This window comes from Manis pentadactyla, chromosome 15, assembly GCF_030020395.1.
Source record: "Manis pentadactyla isolate mManPen7 chromosome 15, mManPen7.hap1, whole genome shotgun sequence".
Classification (NCBI taxonomy): Eukaryota; Metazoa; Chordata; class Mammalia; order Pholidota; family Manidae; genus Manis; species Manis pentadactyla.
Window position 1 is genome coordinate 19,505,933 of NC_080033.1, and position 22,513 is coordinate 19,528,445.

Genomic DNA, 22,513 nt, shown 5'->3' on the forward strand with positions numbered 1-22,513 from the left:
CCTCCCCCCGCCTCCCCGGCCCCTCTCACGGTGCCAAGATGGCGGCGGCGGCGGGCGGCGGTAGTTGCCCCGGGCCTGGCTCCGCGCGAGGCCGCTTCCCAGGCCGGCCGCGAGGCTCCGGCGGGGGCGGGGGCCGCGGCGGACGGGGCAGCGGGGCCGAGAGAGTGCGGGTAGCTCTGCGGCGCGGCGGCAGCGCGGCGGGGCCGGGTGGAGCCGAGCCCGGGGAGGACACGGCCCTGCTCCGTTTGCTGGGGCTCCGCCGGGGCCTGCGCCGTCTCCGCCGCCTGTGGGCCGGCCCGCGCGTTCAGCGGGGCCGGGGCCGGGGCCGGGGCCGGGGCTGGGGCCCCTGCCGGGGCTCCGTGCCACAGGAAGAGAGCAGTGACGGGGAATCCGACGATGAGGTGAGGCAGTCGGAAGCGTCCCCATCGCCGGGCGGGGCGGAGGCCGGGTGCTTCCCGGGGTCTAGGTGGCCCGGAGGGGTGGCGTGGGGAAGCAGGAGTCCTCAGGGCCCCTGGGGAGGGAAGGGCCCCTGGACATGGGCATGGAAGGAGGTAGGCTGCATAGAGCTGTCGGTGGAAGAGGCCTCTGAAGTGGATAGGGAAGCCCGGGCTGCAGCCGGGCACTGGGGCTGAGGCAGGTCCTGCTGAAAGGTCCCGGGCTGATCCCTCTTGATGGTTGGCAAAGCTAGGGCAGTAGAGGTTTGGCGGAGGAGGCTGTAGGGACTGCATGCCCAACCCGTGGGGGTTGACAGCAGCAGGGTGGCGTTAGGGGACCCAGGGTATGGCTTTCTGGGATCTTACCTGTAGGCTGCCCCGCCCGGCCTCATAATCCTGACACATCCCTGGTTTCCCCAGTGCTCCAGTTCCTCTTCTGACCTAAAGTGGAGAGAGGGTAGAATGGTGGAAGGCGTCCTCTTGGGGGCACAGGTGAAAGAGAAATAAAAAGAAGGCTGAGACCCGGCACTCTAGCAGGTCTGAATTCAGCTCAGGATTTATCCCTAGTCTATCGGAAAAGGCAGGAAGGTGTGGGCTGTTACTTTGGACAGTTTGTAGCCACTTGAGGGCTCATGGTGGACCTTAATATGATAAACTCTTTGAGAGACACCCACACTCCCCACTTGGGTGCCCTATTCCCATCTTCAATTCAGGAGGAAACTATGGCCTCAGAGCATGTAAACAGAGGTTCCATTTCTTCTGAGTTGGGAGTATGAGGGAATCTGAGAATAGTGCCTACTTCCTGGTCTGAAAAGACCCGGTTCTGTTCTCTTGTGCGCCAGCAAACCACCAATGGTTGTGCTGGCGTGGTCTGGAATAGGGAATGGGGGTTCAGAATACCCCATGCTTCCATTCCAAGGAAGAGACTGTTTCCTACTTCCCTCACCTTACAGTCTTTTTGGTTTTTTTAAAATAGGCAGGGGTACATTGAGGGGAAACTGGGGCTATTCCCTTGATACCTGAGTCTCAGGTGAAACGAGGGCTTTGGCACTGACTGCTGTTTCTCCCCTCCACCCCTGGTCCCCTAAATCAGGAGTTTCAGGGTTTTCATTCAGATGAAGATGTGGCCCCCAGTTCCCTGCGCTCTGCGCTCCGATCCCAGCGAGGTGAGTGATGGGGAAACTCTACCTCTATAGCTTTACAGGAATGTTATTCTTGCTTTTTGTGTCAGCTCTTCCCTGTTCAACTAGAGTCTCCATCAGTTATCAAGTGTGTTCTGTGTTCAAAGCCCGAGCTAGGCTGGGCTATGGGGGAAACAGACAAGTAAGACTTAGTCCCTGCCCTCCCGGAGTGCCTTTCTCAGTTTGCAGGGTTAGCTTGACCCATCTCCCCACGCCTATTCTCCTTTTAGGTCGAGCCCCCCGAGGTCGGGGCCGCAAGCATAAGACGACCCCCATTCCACCTCCTCGCCTAGCAGATGTGGCTCCTACCCCCTCAAAGACTCCTGCCCGGAAACGGGGTGAGGAGGGCACAGAACGGATGGTGCAGGCACTAACAGAACTTCTCCGGCGGGCCCAGGCACCCCCAGCCCCCCGGAGCCGAGCATGTGAACCCTCTACCCCCCGTCGGTCTCGGGGACGGCCCCCGGGAAGGCCAGCAGGCCCCTGCAGGAAGAAGCAACAAGCAATAGTGGTGGCAGAAGCAGCTGTGACAATCCCCAAATCCGAGCCCCCACCTCCTGTGGTTCCAGTAAAACATCGAACTGGCAGCTGGAAGTGCAAGGAGGGGCCTGGCCCAGGACCTGGGACTCCCAAGCGTGGAGGACAGTCTGGGCGAGGAGGCCGTGGAGGCAGAGGCCGAGGCCGCGGCGGTCTTCCCATCATGATCAAGTTTGTTTCAAAGGCCAAAAGAGTGAAGATGGAACAGTTGTCCTTGGGATTTGAATCAGGTCAGGGTCAAGAGCAACATGAGGAAAGCTGGCAGGATGCTTCCCAAGGAAGAGTTGGATCTGGACAGGGAGAGGGCCCCTGCTGGAGGAAGGAACAGAAGCTGGAGGAAGAGGGAGAGGAGGAAGAGGAAGAAGAGAAAGACAAGGAGGAGGAGGATGAAGAGAAGCAAGAGAAAGCTGTAGCCAAGGAAGAGACAATGCTAGCTGAGGAAAAGCAAGAGACAAAGCTGCCATCCCCACCCCTGACTCCTCCAGGCCCTCCACCCCCTCTGACCCCTTCACCTCCCCCACCCCCCTCAACATCTCCTCCACCCCCACTCTGCCCTCCACCACCTCCAGTGTCCCCTCTGCCCCTACCATCTCCTCCACCCCCTCCTGCTCCAGAGGAGCAGGAAGAATCCCTTCCTCCCGTGGTCCCAGCTACATGCTCCAGGAAGAGGGGCCGGCCTCCCCTGACTCCCAGCCAGCGGGCAGAGCGGGAAGCTGCTCGGGCAGTGCCAGAGGGCACCTCTCCTCCCACTCCAACCCCCAGCACCACCATGGGTGGTCCTCTGGAAGACAGCCCCACTATGGTCCCCAAAAGCACCACCTTTCTGAAGAATATCCGGCAGTTTATTATGCCTGTGGTGAGTGCCCGCTCCTCCCGTGTCATCAAGACCCCCCGGCGATTTATGGATGAAGACACCCCCAAGCCCCCAAAGGTAGAGGTCTCACCTATTCTGCGGCCTCCTGTTGCCACCTCCCCACTTGCTCCTCAGGAACCAGCACCAGCCCCTTCTCCGCCACGTGCCCCAACCCCTCCTTCTACCCCAATTCCACTCCCTGAGAAGAGACGATCTATCCTAAGGGAACCCACGTTTCGCTGGACCTCACTGACACGGGAACTGCCCCCTCCTCCGCCTGCCCCTCCGCCAGCCCCACCCCCACCCCCTATCCCTGTCACTCCATCCCGGAGGCCTCTGCTCCTTCGGGCCCCACAGTTTACCCCAAGTGAGGCCCACCTGAAGATCTACGAATCGGTGCTTACTACTCCTCCTCTCGGGGCTCCTGAAGCCCCTGAGCCAGAGCCGCCTCCCACCGATGACTCTCCAGCTGAGCCTGAGCCACGGGCAGCAGGCCGCACCAACCACCTCAGCCTGCCTCGATTTGCCCCCGTGGTCGTCACTCCTGTTAAGGCTGAGGTGCCCCCTCCTGGGGCCCCAGCCCCAAACAGTGGGCAGCAGCAGCCTCAGGCTCAGCTTCAGCAGCCCCTGCAAGCCTTACACACCCAGCCGCTACCCCAGGCACTGCCGCCACAGCAGCCACAGTCGCCACCCCAGGAAAGGGCCCGGATCACAAGCCTGGGCTCCTTGCCACTGTCTGGTGTGGAAGAGAAGATGTTCAGCCTTCTCAAGAGAGCCAAGGTGCAGCTGTTCAAGATTGACCAGCAGCAGCAGCAGAAGGTGGCGTCCACCATGCCGGTGAGCGTCCCGCAGCCCTGCCCCAGCCTCCCAGGACTCTTCGGCGCCTCCCTCCCCGGCCCCGTCTGTCCTCACTTCCCAGCCTCTGACCCTGTTTATTCCCCCACCAGCCCAGCCCTGGGGGGCAAATGGAGGAGGTCGTGGGGGCTGTCAAGCAGATCCCAGATAGAGGTTCTGTCAGGTCTGAAGATGAGTCGATGGAAACGAAGAGAGAGAGACCGTCGGTATGGACTGGGAGGGGGGCCCTTTGAAGAAGGCTGGTTGCCGGAGCACAAGGGGGAACTCCCCACACATATTCCTGGTTTCTCCTCCACCAGGGCCCCGAGTCCCCTGTGCAAGGCCCCCGCATCAAACATGTCTGCCGCCATGCTGCTGTGGCCCTGGGTCAGGCCCGAGCCATGGTGCCTGAAGATGTCCCCCGCCTCAGTGCTCTCCCGCTTCGGGATCGGCAGGATCTCGCCACGGAGGGTAGGGACGGGTGTGTTGTGGGGGAATTGGACAGCTGTGTCAAGTTTAGGGTAAGCAGATGCACCAAGAGCCTAGGAGACCAGGAACTGGTTGGGTGCTTGGTGCTAGATAACAAGTGGGTCGGAGCGCTAGGTCTTAGGAGCATCTGGAACCTTAGTTGATTTGGGGGCCAAGGGGCCAATTGAATAGGATCTGGCAGGAAACAAATGAAGTAGAAGACCTGGTGGCTTTGTGGCTCTCTCTCCTCCCATCCACTGCACTAGATACGTCATCAGCATCTGAGACTGAGAGTGTCCCGTCACAGTCCCAGCAGGGAAAGGTGGAGTCCTCAGGGCCTGGGGGAGACTCAGAGCCTGCTGGGTCTGGAGGGTCCCTGGCACATACACCCCGGCGCTCCATGCCTTCCCATCATGGCAAGAAGATGCGGATGGCACGGTGTGGACACTGTCGGGGCTGCCTGCGTGTGCAGGACTGTGGGTCCTGTGTCAACTGTCTGGACAAGCCCAAGTTTGGGGGCCCCAACACCAAGAAGCAGTGCTGTGTGTGAGTAGCTGGGGCACAGCCTCCATTCCCAGCCATGGTTGTCAGTCTCCCAGGCCTCCTGCCCCGGCAGAGCAGTGGGATTGGCATCCTTGTGGAGAGCTTCCTCTCTTCCCCCAGACCACCAGTCCCCTACCCTGGTGACGTGCTGCTCCCCTCCCCAGATACCGGAAGTGCGACAAGATAGAGGCTCGGAAGATGGAACGGCTGGCTAAAAAAGGTAATGGAGTTTGAGGAGCATTTCTTTGCACAGTCCTATTTAGGTTCATGGTACGGAGGGGACCATGTTTTCTTCGCTCTCCCCCTACTTTGTGGTCCACATCTTTGTTGTCTTTTCCATCGTGTGCCTTTGTCTCCTGTATTCTCTTCTGCCCCACATCCTCTGTCTTTTCTCCATCCCAGTGTCTCGTGTCGCTGGCTCAGTTCAGATCCTACTAAGTCCCCTGTTCCCACAGGCCGGACGATAGTGAAGACGCTGTTGCCCTGGGATTCCGATGAATCTCCTGAGGCCTCCCCTGGTCCTCCAGGCCCACGCCGGGGGGCGGGAGCTGGGGGGCCCCGGGAGGAGGTGGTGGCCTCCCCAGGGACCGAGGAGCAGGACTCCCTCCTGCAGCGCAAGTCAGCCCGGCGCTGCGTCAAACAGCGACCCTCCTATGATATCTTCGAGGACTCGGATGACTCAGAGCCTGGGGGTCCTCCTGCTCCCCGGCGTCGGAACCCCCGAGAGAATGGTGCGCATTGCTTGTTGCTTCCTCTGTCAGTCAGACTTGTGTCTTATGTGTGGAAGGGGTGGAGTTCCTGGACCCAGAGCTGTCATATGATAAAGTATCTGAGTGCAAGGAAGGAGGGAGTTTAGGAGGACAGAAAGAATTGCTGCGTGATGTGTTCAGTAGCTCTTTGAGCAAAGCCCGCCAGTCATCCTGGTGGACCTTGATTAGTTAAAGGCTCTGGGTATCTAGGAAACCTTTGGAGGTTATAGAGAAAGGGAAGCAGGGGAACCTCACTGCTTGTGTATCCTGCCTAGAGCTGCCAATGCTAGAACCTGAGGAGCAGAGCCGGCCCCGCAAACCCACCCTGCAGCCTGTGTTGCAGCTCAAGGCCCGAAGGCGCCCAGACAAGGTCAGCACAGCCCCACACCAAGAACCCCGAGCCCCATGGAAGGCATGTTTCCCGCCCTCCAGGAGTTTCCTGGGAAGTCAGGGTAACTGCTCACCTGAGTGCCATGTTGTGTCCACACCAGAGGACAGGCCCTGGGGGGTGGGGCAGCCCGTCCTGGAAAGTAAAGTAGGATCTGGGCAAAAGCCAGGGCTGGGAGGGCTAGGGAACAGGGCAGAGAGGAAAGAAGTCTGCAAAGTGGGGGGCTGGCAGCCTTCTGACCACTACCGTCCTCCCTAGGATGCTTTGGCCCCTGGTCCCTATGCTTCTTTTCCCAATGGCTGGACTGGAAAACAGAAGTCCCCCGATGGTGTGCACCGGGTCCGTGTGGATTTTAAGGTATGGCATTAAGGGTGAGGGTCTTAAGACTGGTTGGAAGAAACTTATTGATTGGGTCTGAGATGCAGGTCTTAAATGGTGGATCTGGCTTGTGTTCCTGACTGCTCTCTCATCCCATGTCTTCTCTTCCCTCAGGAGGATTGTGATCTGGAGAACGTGTGGCTGATGGGTGGCCTGAGTGTGCTCACCTCTGTGCCAGGCGGGCCGCCGATGGTGTGCTTACTGTGTGCCAGCAAAGGCCTGCATGAGGTTGGATCCCCACCTTTTTCCATAGCCACAAGTCCCCAGTGGCCCTTACTGCCTGATTCTTGGGCCCTTAGGATCTCATCCTCTGGCCTCTCACTGTGTCCATCGTTCACTGTCCCTGCCCCCAGCTGGTGTTCTGCCAAGTCTGCTGTGACCCTTTCCACCCATTCTGCCTGGAAGAGGCTGAGCGGCCCCTGCCCCAACATCATGACACCTGGTGCTGCCGCCGTTGCAAGTTCTGCCATGTCTGTGGGCGCAAGGGCCGGGGATCTAAGGTTTGAGCATGGGCCATGGGGGTGAGGGGAGGCACAGAGGAGAAGGGATGACCCTGTGCTGGTAGGTTCTATCATTGCTGTCATTCTCCACCCTCCAACAGCACCTCCTGGAGTGTGAGCGCTGCCGCCATGCTTATCACCCAGCCTGCCTGGGGCCCAGCTACCCAACCCGGGCCACACGCAAACGGCGCCACTGGGTGAGAGATGAGGCCCACACCCCTTGCTTTGGAGTTCTGATTAATGCTGCTCTAGGTTAAGAGGAGGGGAAGGTTGGAGGTTTCTTTTCAGAGCTTGGTATACTTTTCTCTTCAAAAAAGTTTCACAAACAAGATTCATGTGCAGAATTTGTACTTAACGGTTGCAAGGGCTCATGGATTCCATAGCTGGGGGCTTAGAATGTCCTGTTCTAGCCTCCCCTCCACTCCTCCCATCCCCCTCTGCCAGTCTCCCCGCTTCATTTCTCTCCTGCCCCGCTTCTCTTCCTCCCCCTTCCTCCTCTTCCTTTCCTCTCCTGTACACCTTTTCTCTTAGCTGTCCTTCCTCATTTGTCTCCTGCCTACTGTCCACCCTTTTTTGCCTGTCCCCACCCCGCACTGCTCCAGTTGGTGTCTGGCTGTCCCCCTAACGTCGCCCTGCCCCCCAGATCTGCTCAGCCTGCGTGCGCTGTAAAAGCTGTGGGGCGACTCCAGGCAAGAACTGGGACGTCGAGTGGTCTGGAGATTACAGCCTCTGCCCCAGGTGCACCCAGCTCTATGAGAAAGGTGGGGACCTGGCAGGGGACTGGGGCCCTGGGGGGCCACCGGGCAGTTGTGCCAGGCTCCTAGACAGGCAGTCAGAACATGCTCTTTCTAATGGCTTTCCACTCAACTCCTAGTTGTGGAACTTCTCCTTTGGCTCAGGGTAGTCTTCTGCGGAAGACCACCTAGTACATAAAGTAGAGGAATGCAGCCCCTCTGAGGGCAGTGGGAGTGGAGGGCTTGTACCCCACTCTGATGGTCGCCCTGGAGATGCCACTTGGAACCTCAAGCCCAAACCTGGGCTTTCCTCTTTTAGTCAGGCAGCATGTTCATCAAGGCCCCAGTCTTTGTGAGGCGTTGGGGCTCCAGAGTTAGAAAAGAAGCCTTATTCTCAGCCAGCTTTTTGGGGGCAGTAGGGACTAAAGGGGTATACTGGAGGCAGCCCGTGCAGCAGTCAGGAGAGGGTGGGTCCCCACACAGGGACTCTGAAGGGCAGGTAGTGGCCCCTCTGACTTGCCATCTCCTTTTCTCTTCCTCTAGGAAACTACTGCCCAATCTGCACACGCTGCTACGAAGATAACGACTATGAGAGCAAGATGATGCAGTGCGCACAGTGTGACCACTGGGTGCATGCCAAGTGCGAGGGACTCTCAGGTGAGTGGGTGGAGGACTCGGGCTGCAGCCTCAGTCCTGTGGGGGTCCCTCTCCTACCTGCTGCCACCAGCCCTCAGAGGACAGGTGGATTAAATAGCCTTGGCAGCCTTGGGGCCGAGAGCCCTCACATCTTCCTGAACCATTTTCTTCTTTCCTGCCCTGGCTGTTTTAGATGAAGATTATGAGATCCTTTCAGGGCTACCAGACTCGGTGCTGTACACCTGTGGACCGTGTGCTGGGGCCACGCACCCCCGCTGGCGAGAGGCCCTGAGTGGAGCCCTGCAGGAGGGGCTGCGCCGGGTGCTCCAGGGCCTGCTGAGCTCCAAGGTGGCAGGCCCACTGCTGCTGTGCACCCAGGTCTGGGGGGCTCGGGAGGCAGGATGGGATGGGGCCAGGCCCATCACCAGCCCTGCTGACTTCCCTTCTTCGCAGTGTGGGCAGGATGGAAAGCAGCTGCACCCAGGGCCCTGTGATCTGCAAGTTGTGAGTCAGCGCTTCGAGGAAGGCCACTACAAGTCAGTGGTGAGTGGGACACTAAGAGGATTAGGTGGGTGCCAGGAGGAGAGGGCTGCGGTTGGGGTGGGAGCTCAGATCCTGACAAGCCCCCTTACAGCACAGCTTCATGGAGGACGTGGTGGGCATCCTGATGAGGCACTCGGAAGGAGAGACCCCAGAGCGCCGGGCTGGAGGCCAGATGAAGGGGCTCCTACTGAAGGTGAGCTCTCTGAGGTTTGCCTGTAGATGGCCTGAGTGGTAGCGGGGAGGAGAGAGTGGGTCCTTCAGACCCTGCTCCCACCAGCTCTCCTGGGGAAGCCAGTTCTTCTCATGCTGTTAACCCGCTCCCCAGCTGCTAGAGTCTGCGTTCGGCTGGTTCGACGCCCACGACCCCAAGTACTGGCGACGGAGTACCCGGCTGCCAAAGTGAGCAAGTCTGGGTGGCAGGAGGGGAACCAGGGAGCGAGGGCTAAGGCAAGGGCTCCTGGGAATCCAAGGTTAAGCCAGGCTGAGAATAGACCAGGAGTGGAGTTAGGGTCTAGAGGATGGTGGAACCAGGAGGAGAGTCCCCGGTGGTTCTAGAGTAGCAAAGACTCAGGTTGTATAGTTAGCTCTCACATTGTTTCTATTTTGTGCAAGGCAGTATTGGGAACAACAAGGAATGAGCTGTGTTTAGGAGTTTGGGCAGCCACTGATGCCCCGTAAGGGCGATGATGGGGAAGCTCAGGGGGCTGTGGGAGACCAGAGGAGGTGCCTGCTGGAGTCCAGGCCATAGGCTTTCCAGAAAAGAGAATGTCTGAGCTGAGATACCAAGGAAGAGTATTCCAGGCATGAGGAACAGCACTTCATTTGTCCAAGGTGGCATGAGAGGGTCTGGCTTGTTAACGAGACTGAGAGAAATACTATTGGAGAGAGGACAGAGGGTGTCATAGTGTGTTTAGGCTGTGGGTGGGCGCTAGCCCAGCCACCCTTGTTAGACATGTCAGATGCTGGCCCTGCCTGTCCACAGCGGAGTCCTTCCCAATGCCGTGTTGCCCCCATCCTTGGACCATGTCTACGCTCAGTGGAGGCAGCAGGAACCAGAGACCCCAGAATCAGGGCAGCCTCCAGGGGACCCTTCAGCAGGTACTGGGAAGTGGGGGCTGGAAGCCAGAGCCCCTGAGTTGGTGGGCCAGGCTCTAGGTCCTGATTCTTGGGCCTCCCTTCCCACACCCCTTCCAGCTCTCCAGGGCAAGGATCCAGCTGCTTTCTCACACCTGGAGGACCCCCGTCAGTGTGCACTTTGCCTCAAATATGGGGATGCAGACTCTAAGGTGAGGGCCGCTGTGTGAAGGTCCAGGTTGTGTGGCCTGGTCCCTACAGCCTCCCCTCATGATGCTGCTCTGCCCCCAGGAGGCAGGGCGGCTCCTGTACATCGGGCAGAATGAATGGACACACGTCAACTGTGCCATTTGGTCAGCTGAAGTGTTTGAAGAAAATGATGGCTCCCTCAAGAATGTGCACGCTGCTGTGGCTCGAGGGAGACAGATGGTGAGGGCCCGGGCCAGGAGAGGTGGGCAGCCCTGGGGTCTCGGGTAGGGCCCTCTCCAGGGGAGACAGCTCATTTCACAGTCTCTACCCAGTGTGTTCTTTCACTGCTGGTCCTGGGTACGTTTTTTGGTTGTCCCAGGACCCTGGTGCTGCAGTGATACCAGGTTTTCTCCTGTTTGTGTCCTGTGGCCATAATGTGGGCCTGAATCCTGGGAGACTAAAAGTTTGAAGAACTCCGTTGTTTGAGCCTGTGCTGGATGCTTTCCGTATAACAGGGCATCTAGCTCTTACTCCGTCCTTGTGAGGTGAGGTGCTGCCTGGGTCACACTCCCCTCTCAGCAGTGTGGGGCCTGGGTCAGCTGCTGTGGACTGCCTCAGGCTCTCTAGCAGGAAGTGGGACGTAAGCGATAGCTCAGGGGGACAGCTATGAGGATTAAATGAAATGATAGAGGTTTTGGGGTAGCATGGTGTGAGAAAACGGTCAGTGCTGCTCAGTAAGTGTCAGCTGTTATTTTTCTCCCCACCGCCTATACTCTGCTTCAGAAAATCTGAAATAGTTTTGATGTGCACCTGGCCCTGGATGCAGCTAGGGGAGAGGTTATGTTTGGTGAGTGCCTTTGCCGTGTGAGGTGCTGGGCTAAGATGGGCCCGCGCAGAGTCTCAAGAACAGCAGTGCTGAGTGTCCGAGCCTGGCCGCGGTCACTGACTTCTCCCCTCAGCAGCCTCTTCCACCCGCAGCGCTGTGAGCTCTGCCTGAAGCCTGGAGCCACGGTGGGCTGCTGCCTCTCCTCCTGCCTCAGCAACTTCCACTTCATGTGCGCCCGGGCCAGCTACTGCATCTTCCAGGATGACAAGAAAGTGTTCTGCCAGAAACACACAGACCTGCTGGACGGCAAGGTAGGCCGTCCCCCTTCTCCTCTAACTCCTTCACCCATGGACCCCGGTGGTCCCTCAGGCTTGGCCCCAGATGCTTTTTGGGGTTTTCTCCTTGTTCTCCCCAAGTCCTTTACCCAAGCCCCCAACTGTCTAGTCCCTGCTTCCAGAGCCTTCCCTTGCACCCCTCTTATCCTCCACCAATATAGCAGCGCCATTTGCCACCCATCCCCCAGGAGATCGTGACCCCGGATGGGTTTGATGTTCTCCGACGAGTCTATGTGGACTTCGAAGGCATCAACTTCAAGCGCAAGTTCTTGACAGGGCTCGAACCTGATGCCATCAATGTGCTTATCGGTAAGCCACTTGCGCTCTGTCCTGGTCTTCCTGACCCTGCCCGACCCCAACCTCCTGACCTCTCCTTTGCACCATAGGCTCCATCCGAATTGACTCCTTGGGTACCCTGTCTGATCTCTCAGACTGTGAGGGACGGCTCTTCCCCATTGGCTACCAGTGAGCAGCTCAGAGGGCATTGTGGGGTAGGGGGAATATGGGACTAGGTCCCATTTCCCTAGTTGCCCTGACCCTCTTGTCCCACACACCCTCCTGACAGATGCTCCCGTCTCTACTGGAGCACGGTGGATGCTCGGCGACGCTGCTGGTATCGGTGCCGAATTCTGGAGTATCGGCCATGGGGGCCAAGGGAAGCGCCGGTTCACCTGGAGGCAGCAGAAGAGAACCAGACCATTGTGCACAGCCCCGCCCCTTCCTCAGGTATGGCCTTGGAACACCCTCATTTTCTTCTCTGAATGTCACCCTCCCCAAGCGGTTACCCACCACCCTTGTTCCCCTTTTCCCCAAAGAAACCCCAGATGCTGGCCATTTTTGCATTTGTTGTAATGGCAGTAAGGTCTATGTGTTAGGTGCCAGGGCGGTGCTTGGCATTTCACAGGAAGTAAGGGGAGAGCACCATGCTCTCTGCTTGCTGGGGGTGGCAACTTTTCTGGATAGACATAGGAAGTGTTACGGCCACTTGACTTGGGGTAAAGCCCTCTGAGGAAGTACAAGCTCCACTGTCCTGCAGTTCAGAAGGGGCAGCCGCCCACCACAGCAATGTGGTGGCGCCCAGATGCCAGCCTAGATGTGCTTAGTTCCCACACTGGCTCCTCATGGCCCTGCTGGCACTGAGGGATGTACCTGAGAGTTGGATGGCACAGAGTGAAGAATGGACTTGGAGCTTGGTAAAGGGAGAGGTAGGCTGAATGGGACAAGGAAGAGATTTGGATTGTGTTTGTGGGCAAAGGGTTTGTTCCAACTCGGAGCATGACATGAGGTAGGTGGGAGGAGGGTGCAGCTGTCCTGGCTGGAGACAAGGGACTAGTGGGAGGAGGAGGCAGAGATCGGCTTGCACAGGTTGGGTGGAGCCAGGTAATGGGAGCCTCACGAGCCACGATGGGGCTGCTGGGTTTGATGTGGCAGGAACCTGCAGAAAATGGTAGGGCTGGCCGCACAGGCATTACTCCTTGTGGCCTGTGGGGCCTGAATCAGAGAGAGCAGTAGACAGCCAGGAGGTGGGGAGATGGCAACAGATGGGTGAGGAGGGGTCACAAAGGGACCCTGAGCCAGGTGCGTGTGGAGGTTTTGCAGAAGCCACAGATGGGTTTGGGGCCTGGGTGATGACTGAGAACTGGGTTGGACGGGGTGGGGGGGGTGGAGCAGAAAAGGCACAGTTGGCTCAAAAGAAGGGATGTTATATGAGGAGAGGTTTTAACAAAGAGCCCGATACCATCTTCTGCTTCTTTAGTGCCCCCAGATCATGTGGACCCCCTACCAGATACTGATGCCCTTATCCCTGGAGCTCCTGAGCACCACTCACCCATTCAGAACCTGGACACCCCACTTCGAATGGATCCAAGCAGTGCCCCTCCTCCAGTCCCTCGCTCCTTCTTGGGGGCTCGTATCAAAGTGCCCAACTACTCACCATCCCGGAGGCCCTTAGGGGGTGTCTCCTTCGGACCTCTCCCCTCCCCTGGTGAGTACCTGGGCGTGTCTGGGAGCGGTGGGATCAGGTGAGGCAGGAGCTCCTGGCTGACAATGACCCTTCCCCCCACAGGAAGTCCATCTTCTCTGACCCACCACATCCCTACAGTGGGAGATCTGGACTTCCCAGCTCCCCCAAGACGCTCGCGTCGTCCCAGCCCTCTGGCCCCCAGGCTGCCACCATCACGGCGGGCCTCTTCCCCTCTCAGAACCTCCCCTCAGCTCAGGGTGCCCCCTCCTACCTCAGTCGTTAGAGCCCTCACACCTACCTCAGGGGAGCTGGCTCCCCCTGGCCTGGCCCCGTCTCCTCCGCCACCCCCTGAAGATTTGGGCCCAGACTTTGAGGACATGGAGGTGGTGTCAGGACTGAGTGCTGCTGACCTGGACTTTGCGGCCAGCCTGCTGGGGACTGAGCCCTTCCAGGAAGAGATTGTGGCTGCAGGGGCAGTGGGGAGCAGCCGCGGGGGCCCAGGAGACAGCTCTGAGGAGGAGGCCAGCCCCAGCCCCCGCTACATGCACTTCCCTGTGACTGTGGTGTCTGGCCCTGCCCTGGCCCCCAGCGCCCTTCCTGGAGCCCCCCGCATTGAACAGCTGGACGGAGTGGATGATGGCACAGACAGCGAGGCTGAGGCAGTCCAGCAGCCTCGGGGCCAGGGGACTCCTCCGTCAGGACCAGGAGTGGGCCGGGCTGGGGTCATTGGGTCTGTAGGGGACAGGGCCCGACCTCCTGAGGACTTGCCATCAGAAATTGTGGATTTTGTGTTGAAGAACCTAGGGGGATCTGGGGATGGGGGTGCTGGGCCCAGAGAGGAGCCACTCCCTCCAGCACCTCCCCTGGCCAATGGCAACCAGCCCCACCAGGGCTTGCCCCCTAACCCAGCTGACCCTACCCGGACGTTTGCCTGGCTCCCTGGGGCCCCAGGAGTCCGGGTGTTGAGCCTGGGTCCTGCCCCTGAGCCCCCCAAACCTGCCACATCCAAAATCATCCTTGTCAACAAATTGGGGCAAGTGTTTGTGAAGATGGCTGGAGAGGGTGAACCTGTCTCCCCCCCAGTGAAGCAGCCACCTCTGCCCCCTCCCATCCCCCCAGCAGCCCCTGCTTCCTGGACTCTGCCCCCAGGACCGCTGCTGGGTGTACTGCCGGTGGTAGGGGTGGTCCGCCCTGCCCCCCCACCTGTTCCCCCTCCACTGACACTGGTATTGAGCAGTGGGCCCCCCAGCCCGCCCCATCAAGCCATCCGCGTCAAGAGGGTGTCCACCTTCTCTGGCCGTTCCCCACCAGCGCCTCCCCCAAGCAAGACCCCCCGGCTGGAGGCAGACAGAGAGTCCTTGGAGGATGCCTCTCAGGGGCTGGGGCTTAGTGGCAGCGGGTGAGTGAATGTGGTGAGGCTGCGGAGGTGGGCAAGAGGGAGGAGCAGGAAAAGGCAGCACAGCTGTGTGCTTCCCCCCACTCCAGGTGTAGCCGAGTGAGGATGAAAACCCCCACGGTGCGTGGAGTTCTCGACCTGGATGATCCTGGGGAGCCCACTGGGGAGGAAAGCCCAAGGTGAGTGGTCAGTTCCTTTCTCTGGAGGTTCTGGGACCTCTGTCCTTTTCCCCTTTCTGACAGGTCTCTCCTCACAGGCCCCTCCAGGACCGGTCCCCTCTGCTGTCATTTCCAGAAAGTGATCCTCCCCGAGCCCCTGATGGTCCCCCTGACCTGCTGCTTGAGTCCCAGTGGCACCATTACTCAGGTAGGGACCAACCTTTCCCTCACTGCCACCTGCCCTGCGCTTGCCTCTGCTGGGAGACTGACAGATACAGAATTGGTCCACTTTAAAAAACAGCCACTGCACGTTGTACATTGCACACCCACCTAGATACGAGCCTGAGGCTAGGTGCTGGCGTTAGAGAGGCCCTCAGGGAGCTTATGGCCTGTGGGAGAAATAGACACAGAGATGAAGTTTGAGCTCAATGCAAGAGGTCCTCTGAGAGTGCTTGTGTGGTGTTCCCAAGAGCCCAGGGACGGCTTCAGATCCTAGTCTGCTAGGGTCAGAGGTTTAGGAACCTCGTGAAGCCAAAGATAACGTTCTGGCCCAGAGCCGGGGCAGGAACGGTAGGAAGGAGATCAGAGAGTGGTGTTCTAGAGGCCCCGGGAAGGGAGTAGTCAGCAGTCCCAACTTCCAGAGAGGACCCCAGGCATGTTGGGTCTAGGGTTGGTATGGCATATGGGCAGGTGGCACAAGGTGGGGACAGGATATGTCAGAGTACAGAACTGAAGACAGTGGTTGATGAGGGAGCCAGAACAACAGCCAGGCACCTTGCCAAAAAGCTCAGCTAAGGATCTGGGAGGAGCAGGTGAGATAGCATCTCAGAGGAGTTTGGTGTGAGGGCTGAGACCATAAGGCCGAGGAGGATGAAGAGGACTCATGGTTGGACAAGGAGGTGAGCGGGAGGCATGGCAGTCAGGTCTGAATAGGAGACCTCTTGAGACAGGAAAGGTATCACTGTACTTACAGACATCAGTGCACGTGGAATGGCTTTGGGTGGTGGGCTCACTGAAGCTGAAGGGAAGTGCTGTGTCGGTCACGGGACAGTGGGAGAGGGAGTGGGCTGCAGCCAGCACGCAGGTAATCGAGCAGCCTGAGACTCATAATTCCGTGGCCCCAGTCCTATCAGATGTGTGGATTTTTCTCATTACGTGGTCCTCAGCTGCTGAGCATGGAAGTGGAATGAGGTAGACAGACTGTTTAACCGAAAAGTCTACTGATGGGGCTCAGAGACGGCATGAGGAAAAGGCAATGACCATGACAGACAGGTCCCTGCCCTCAGGGACCATTCCACAATGTAGTCGAGGAAACAGACACACGTTAGCAAGTGCACTGCAGCTGAGCACGAGCCCCAAGAGAAGGAAGGCAGCACGAGCGCCTGGGCGAGGCCCCTGGAACCAGCCTGTTAGCTTCAGGGAGCAGAATGGAGGTGAGGATGGGGAGAGGGCTAAGAGGAAGTGGTAGAAGTCAGAGGTGGACCTGGGGGCACTGAAGCCTCGAGATTATGTGGGCACAGAGCAAGAGTCAGGTTTGGAGTCTTGCTTGGGGATGGGAGGGCATATGGGCGGGTTGGCCCAGACAAGTGCCATGGGGAGAAAGCATGGCCATGTAAATCCTGCCCCTCTCCTAAAGCATGTTCCACTCAAACTTCTCTGTTCGCCCCAACTCCACCCAAACACAGCCTCTCCCCTCTCTTCACCTCTGAGTCATGCTGCCTCATTGTCCTGATCTGTCAACTTACAATTGTTCCAGGGCCGTGTCCTTGACTTCTCTATCTACTTACCAGGTGCTCTCATCTTGCTTCATGGCTCTAACCCATCTCTCTATTCCAATAGTCAGTTGCTAGCCAGGCTCCTGTATCCTGCTGCCTGCTCACCATCTCCACCAGCAAGTTGCAAGGGGGGCTTTTCTGAGAGGAATCTCAGATTCAACATGTCCCAGACTGAGCTCTCCACCTTCACTCCTAACGTGTTCCTCCCCAATCCTCACCATCTCAGTCAGTGGCAGTTTTAACCTTCTAGTTGTTCAGGCCCTAAACCTCAGAGGTGTCTTTGAGCCCTCTCATTCTCTCACATCTACATCTACATCAACAAGTTGTATCTCCTTTTCTTTAAAATCTTTAACCCCTGAAAATCCCTTAAATAGCTCATAATGTGCATGTACTTGATTCTGTGTCTATGGGCCTGTGTAATAATGTATTTGTAATATTTACAGAAATATGCTACCTATTAAAAAAATACACATGCAAAATACAACTCCAGTATTTTCACTTCTCCATGCGAGACAGAGGAATGAGGGGTAGATGAGCATCTATGGCAGAGTTGGTTTGAGTGAACCATATGTGTATCCTGCAGAACCACAATACTTAAAGGTCCTGTGGAACTTCATCCAGCAAAATTGTGCTACAGAAAAGGGACCACAGGCCCTTTAAAAAATACAATGTCTATCCTGTAGGATTCACTGGGCAGTTAGATCAGGAAGAGGGCCATCAGACCCGGTATCTGCTTGTGTCCAGGGAGGAAGAGAGGGTGATGGGAACAGGGGGCTTTGAGTCCAAGAGGAGTGATTCTCACCTACACTGACTGGCTCCTTGGGACCAGGTGAGGCTTCAAGCTCTGAGGAAGAACCTCCATCCCCAGAGGACAAAGAGAACCAGGCCCCAAAACGGGCTGGCCCACATCTGCGCTTCGAGATCAGCAGTGAAGATGGGTTCAGCGTGGAGGCAGAGAGCTTGGAAGGTGAGTCAGGAGTAGCAATCAGAGGAAGAGGTGTCCAAGAGAACACCTTCCTGAGTGCTCTGGCCCAACCTCTTCTCAGGAGCATGGAGAACTCTGATTGAGAAGGTGCAAGAGGCCCGAGGGCATGCCCGGCTCAGACATCTCTCCTTTAGTGGTAAGTGGGGGGTCCACAGGGATGCTGGGTACTAGGATGATTCCCCGAGGACAAGATGGGCCTCCAACATCATTTGGGTGTCTTCCCCTCTGACTGCCCAGGAATGAGTGGGGCAAGGCTCCTGGGCATTCACCACGACGCTGTCATCTTCCTGGCAGAGCAGCTGCCTGGGGCCCAGCGCTGCCAGCACTATAAGTTCCGCTATCACCAGCAGGGAGAGGGCCAGGAGGAACCGCCCCTGAATCCTCATGGGGCGGCCCGCGCTGAAGTCTATCTCCGGTGAGAGGTCTGGGTGTTGTGCCTGGGTCAGGGCAGCATGTTGGAGTTCCCAAGGGTGGGAATTAATCAATCTGCACAGATTAGAAACTGAGGCTGGGGAAAAGACACTAGGCCACTCCAGGAATTCTTATAGAGTTCACATCGGAAGAATGAATCCCATCCTTTCCCCTTTTGCTGTGTCTTCAGGAGACGCAGTATTCCTTCTACCCTGCCAGCAGCAGTCCAGGCCAAAGAATAGGTAGGTAGGTAATATCTCCTTGAAGGAATGGCTGAGCCTCCCTCCTCTCCTCCCTGCCGTCTGCAGGAAGTGCACCTTTGACATGTTCAACTTCCTGGCCTCCCAGCACCGGGTGCTCCCTGAGGGAGCCACCTGTGATGAGGAAGAAGACGAGGTGCAGCTCAGGTCAACCAGGTGTGGAGGGCAGGCCAGGGTGCTGGGGCTGGTCTGGAAGGGTCCTAAAGAAGGTGACCAACTCTTGTGACACTGCTCTCCCTCCCCAGACGTGCCACCAGCCTAGAGCTGCCCATGGCCATGCGTTTTCGCCACCTCAAGAAGACGTCCAAAGAGGCTGTGGGTGTCTACAGGTTAGTGGGGTCGGGGGGAGGATGCCCCTTGGGTGGATGGACAGACACACTGGTGTGGGACAGCTCTTTCGGTTCTGTTCCCCGGCCCCCTCAGCTCCCCCTTGCCCATCCTACCTTGCAGATCTGCCATCCACGGGCGGGGCCTGTTCTGTAAGCGCAACATCGATGCGGGCGAGATGGTCATTGAGTACTCTGGTATTGTCATTCGCTCTGTGCTGACTGACAAGCGGGAGAAGTTCTACGATGGGAAGGTGGGCTCCACCAGGCCATGGGAATGAGGTGGGTGAAATGGGGCTGGTCTTTGGCAACAGCACCTGACGGCCCCCACCATGTCCCTATAGGGCATTGGGTGCTACATGTTCCGCATGGATGACTTCGACGTAGTGGATGCCACCATGCATGGCAATGCTGCCCGCTTCATCAACCACTCGTGTGAGCCCAACTGCTTCTCTCGAGTCATTCACGTGGAGGGCCAGAAGCACATAGTTATCTTTGCCCTGCGCCGCATCCTGCGTGGTGAGGAGCTCACCTATGACTACAAGTTCCCAATTGAGGATGCCAGCAACAAGCTGCCCTGCAACTGTGGCGCCAAGCGCTGCCGGCGGTTTCTTAACTGAAGCCGTGGCTGCCCACCATACCCGTCCCTGCTGCCATCTTGCCCCTTGCTCCCTAGTCCCTCCCAGAGTATCTCACCCCCACCCTCATGTTCAGGGTGGATGTGGGCATGCAGGTGACAAGGGCCCTGCATCCATCCCTCCAGCCCACCCAGCAATTGCCCCTTTCTGTCCTGGGGGCCCTGGATGTAGATACTGTACAAAAGTTTCTAAATCCCTTCTTTTCTATGCACTTTTTTATTTAAGAGGGTGGGATCCCAGGTGGGAACCTCCCCACAATAAAGTCTGTCAATGTTTGGAGAGGTGGTCTTGCCATTTGTGTCGTGCTGGGACAGGTAAGAGCTCCCGTTTTCCCATGCCAAGGAAGCCTGTCAGCATCCGTAGGTAGGTGCAGCCATTGTTGGACTTCAGAGTGACACATGTTCTACATATTCCAGATTAGAATGCAGCTGGGTCCCTGTGGGTGAGCTGTCCTGGGGGTAGCAAGGCCGCTTCTCAGAGGGTCCCTGTTTGCCCAGAGGCACCTAAGGTCAGCTCTCCCACATCTGGTCTTCTGTGTGTGGTAGAAGAGGCCCTTCTCTTGTGGGAGGAGAATGAAGGGAATGTTGGGTCTTGGCCCAATTCAGACTATATTTCAAGAGGTCCCATAAATGAGGCCCAGAGAGAGCAGGAATTTACTTCAAGGGAAGCTTTCTTAGTACCAGGCAAGCAAGCCGCAGACCAGCCAAGCTTGAGTAGCACCTGCAGTGTATCAGCCCACCCTCGCAGGGCCAGCTGTGTGCGAAGCTGGCCCAGAAAGGCAGAGGACTCCCTTGCCACTACCATCTTGATCAGGGCCTGCAGAGGTGAGTGAATGGGTCATAGTGAGTAGGCGAAGGTGGACAAAGGAGCCAGGTGTCAAGTGGTGCCACAGGCAGTACCCGCAGCTGGCCCAGGCTCAGGGTCCAGAAGTACAATCAGCACCTCCAGCTCATCCAGGAGAAAAGGGGCTGCAGTGCCAGACTCAGCAGCTCTGGAAAACAAGATGGAGGGGTGGGAAGGAGAAATAGTGTGCTTACAGTCCACCTTCCCCTTGCTTGGTGTGTCCCCTACTAATCCTTGCCCAGGAGAGAAAGCAGAGAGACTTCCTGTGAGTCCCTTGCCTCGAGGGAGCCCGGAGAGGGCAAGTGGGAGAAGAAGTCATGTGTTTTGGGGTCACTGCAAACCAAGCCATTATAGGGGTGGAGGGACGGCTTTCTCCTGCTGGTCGTGGTGCCCTTGCGGGGCGAGCAGGAGGATCGCTCCTAAGGTCAGGAGCAGAACCAGCACACCACTGGCAGGGCAAAACTCAGCATGGCAGAACTCCGTGAAGCCTGCTGACGGACGTCAGGCACGGATGTCCACGGGAAACTGGAGAAACGGGAAATCATCAGTGAGATGGACTTCTGGGGGCTAAGTAAGGATGCTTGGTTTTCCAGATGTAAGGAGGCAGGTCTCCTTGGTCTTCTGAGACCTACTTCTGGGAATAAGGGGTTGGAGTAAAGCACCTCAGCCCAAACCTCCCATCCTATACCCCTCAATGGGGCCACAGTGCCACCTGATCTAGCCCCCCGACCCAAGTGCGACTACTTTTAACTTAGGCAGGTCACCTCTTGATACTACTTTGCCCCCACCCCTATCCTCTTCAGTGGGGCCACACTCTTTCCCTTGATCCAGACCTCGCCAATCCGATCCCAAACCACGCACTCCAACCTCCGCCCCACCTCCCGCAAGCGGCACCCTTGCCCGGGCCCTCCAGAGCCCGACCAGCAGCGCCTCTCTGCAGAGCCACCGGGTTCCGTCGCAGCTCCCCGCGGGAGTGGGAGTCGTGGCTCCACCGCCACAGAGGCTACATAATTCCGCGTTATTGGGGTTCACTGCCCAGGAAGTCACTCACTGAAGGAGGTATGTTACGTGATCGCCAAAGTCATTGAGCCCACAATTTTCTGAAAACTCAAATCTTATCGGAAACAGGGTTTCATGTGTAGCCGCCAGGCCCCACCTCATCTGCGCTGGAGACGCCCCCTTTCTCCTTTGCCCTATCCCGGTAGGCTCCTCCCCTTGCACTCTACTCACCCAACCTATCAGCGGACGTGCCCGCCCCTCTACCCCGCACTAGCTCCGCCGGGCTCCGAACCCTCTCTCTACACAGGCCCCGCCCCTCTCATTGCCCTCCCGCCTCGGCACGGATCTCCGCCCACACACGGCTTTAACCACAGCCCATCCCTTCCTCACCGCCCCGATCTCGCCCAACCGTCCGCACCCCTTCGCCGTGGCCCTAGTGTCCAACCCACACTATTCCCTTCTTCACTGGCTCAGACCCCCAATCCGTCTTACCTGCGTAAGGCTCACCGCTCCTACCCCCGAAGCAAGCCTCACGGGCCATACCCTACAGACCTCGCCCCTTCCCCCGGTTCCCTATCACCCCCTAGCTCTGCTCGGACGTAAGCATACTCCCTGTCCTTGCTCCTCACCCGGGCAGGGGGCGGCCCGAAACGCTGCAGGCAGCTGCCACAGCACTGGTTGCCAGGGTTCCTGTACTCGAGGTGGCCGCAGGGCAGAGAAGCCTCCAGCTGCGCCGGAGCAGTGCCGCAGTCGGGAAGAGGCTGAGGGGCCCATCCAGGCGGGGCTTGCGGCCTGGGGGGCCGTGACCGCAGGACTTCCGGCCACAGCGCCTCTGCCGCACTTTCCAGGAAACCGGGGCAGAAGAAGAAAGCAGTGGGTGTACAGGCATGAGATCCCCCAAGCTCCTTCGGAAGGCGGGAATCTACCTCCAGCCCTTAGTCCAGCTTCTGGCCCGTTACCAGAGAGGCCACAAGACCTCAAGATGGCTAGAATGAGGACTCAGGGGCCAGAATGCGTGGATTCATATCCCACCCCTTCCACCTTCCTACTGTCTTTTTTCCCCATCCCTAAAACTGGATTGTAATAGCACCTGTTTCAAAGTTTACCGTCAAGAGTTAAAACTGTTACTAGAAGTGCTTACTTAGAACGGCACCTGGCTTAGGTAAGCTTATTAGGTATTACCGATTCCCATTTCAAAACAGCTGGCATGAACGACCCAGCCCTCACCCACTGGAGACTCCCACTCAACTCCCAACAAACTTACCTTAACTCCTAACCCCAATCTTCTCCGGGCTGGGAATCCTCCAACCTGCCACAGCCATGCGTCTCTCCCTTGAGAAGCCTCAGATGGATATGCTGAAGTTCCCCAAATAGTCCCACTTAGGGTTTTCTAGGGCCTTGGGCCCTGAGCCCACTGCTTTCCCACCTGTTGTTCGAAGTTCCTCAGCTGAGGTTATAACCAAAGCCTAGCCCCACTTCCCCTTTTCATCAGGAGATGCGGGGATGGAAGGAAACTCCAGCCCATAGCTGGGCTCAAGCTAACAATGAAGCTCTAAA

General features: G+C 57.9%; 2 protein-coding genes across 10 annotated transcripts; one reads left to right on the plus strand and one right to left on the minus strand.

Annotated features, from left to right (window-relative positions):
* Window positions 1–17: 17 nt before the first annotated feature.
* KMT2B (lysine methyltransferase 2B) lies at window positions 18–19,393 on the plus strand. 9 transcript variants are annotated; one of them, XM_036928974.2, is made up of 37 exons: window positions 21–401; window positions 1,528–1,600; window positions 1,846–3,842; window positions 3,953–4,066; window positions 4,160–4,310; window positions 4,574–4,853; window positions 5,015–5,070; window positions 5,306–5,581; window positions 5,875–5,969; window positions 6,246–6,344; window positions 6,480–6,593; window positions 6,719–6,865; window positions 6,967–7,062; window positions 7,509–7,626; window positions 8,143–8,256; window positions 8,429–8,613; window positions 8,689–8,778; window positions 8,870–8,971; window positions 9,104–9,177; window positions 9,729–9,876; window positions 9,973–10,064; window positions 10,144–10,281; window positions 11,004–11,178; window positions 11,364–11,511; window positions 11,589–11,667; window positions 11,768–11,928; window positions 12,959–13,186; window positions 13,268–14,564; window positions 14,651–14,740; window positions 14,818–14,927; window positions 17,324–17,461; window positions 17,541–17,615; window positions 17,717–17,894; window positions 18,199–18,306; window positions 18,396–18,479; window positions 18,601–18,730; window positions 18,821–19,393. In XM_036928974.2, the coding sequence occupies exons 1-37, from the start codon at window positions 39–41 to the stop codon at window positions 19,094–19,096; spliced, it is 8,199 nt and encodes a 2,732-aa protein (XP_036784869.2). In that variant the 5' UTR covers window positions 21–38; the 3' UTR covers window positions 19,097–19,393. The 9 variants fall into 9 exon arrangements, with proteins under 9 accessions (XP_057349134.1, XP_057349132.1, XP_036784869.2 ...); XM_057493147.1 differs by having other exon boundaries at window positions 11,391–11,511; XM_057493146.1 differs by having other exon boundaries at window positions 8,875–8,971; window positions 11,020–11,178.
* Window positions 19,312–22,278, minus strand: IGFLR1 (IGF like family receptor 1). The gene is given in 4 exon segments (XM_036929098.2): window positions 19,312–20,076; window positions 20,079–20,110; window positions 21,590–21,890; window positions 22,266–22,278. Coding segments are annotated over 4 exon segments (702 nt in total). The 3' UTR covers window positions 19,312–19,720.
* Window positions 22,279–22,513: the final 235 nt, after the last annotated feature.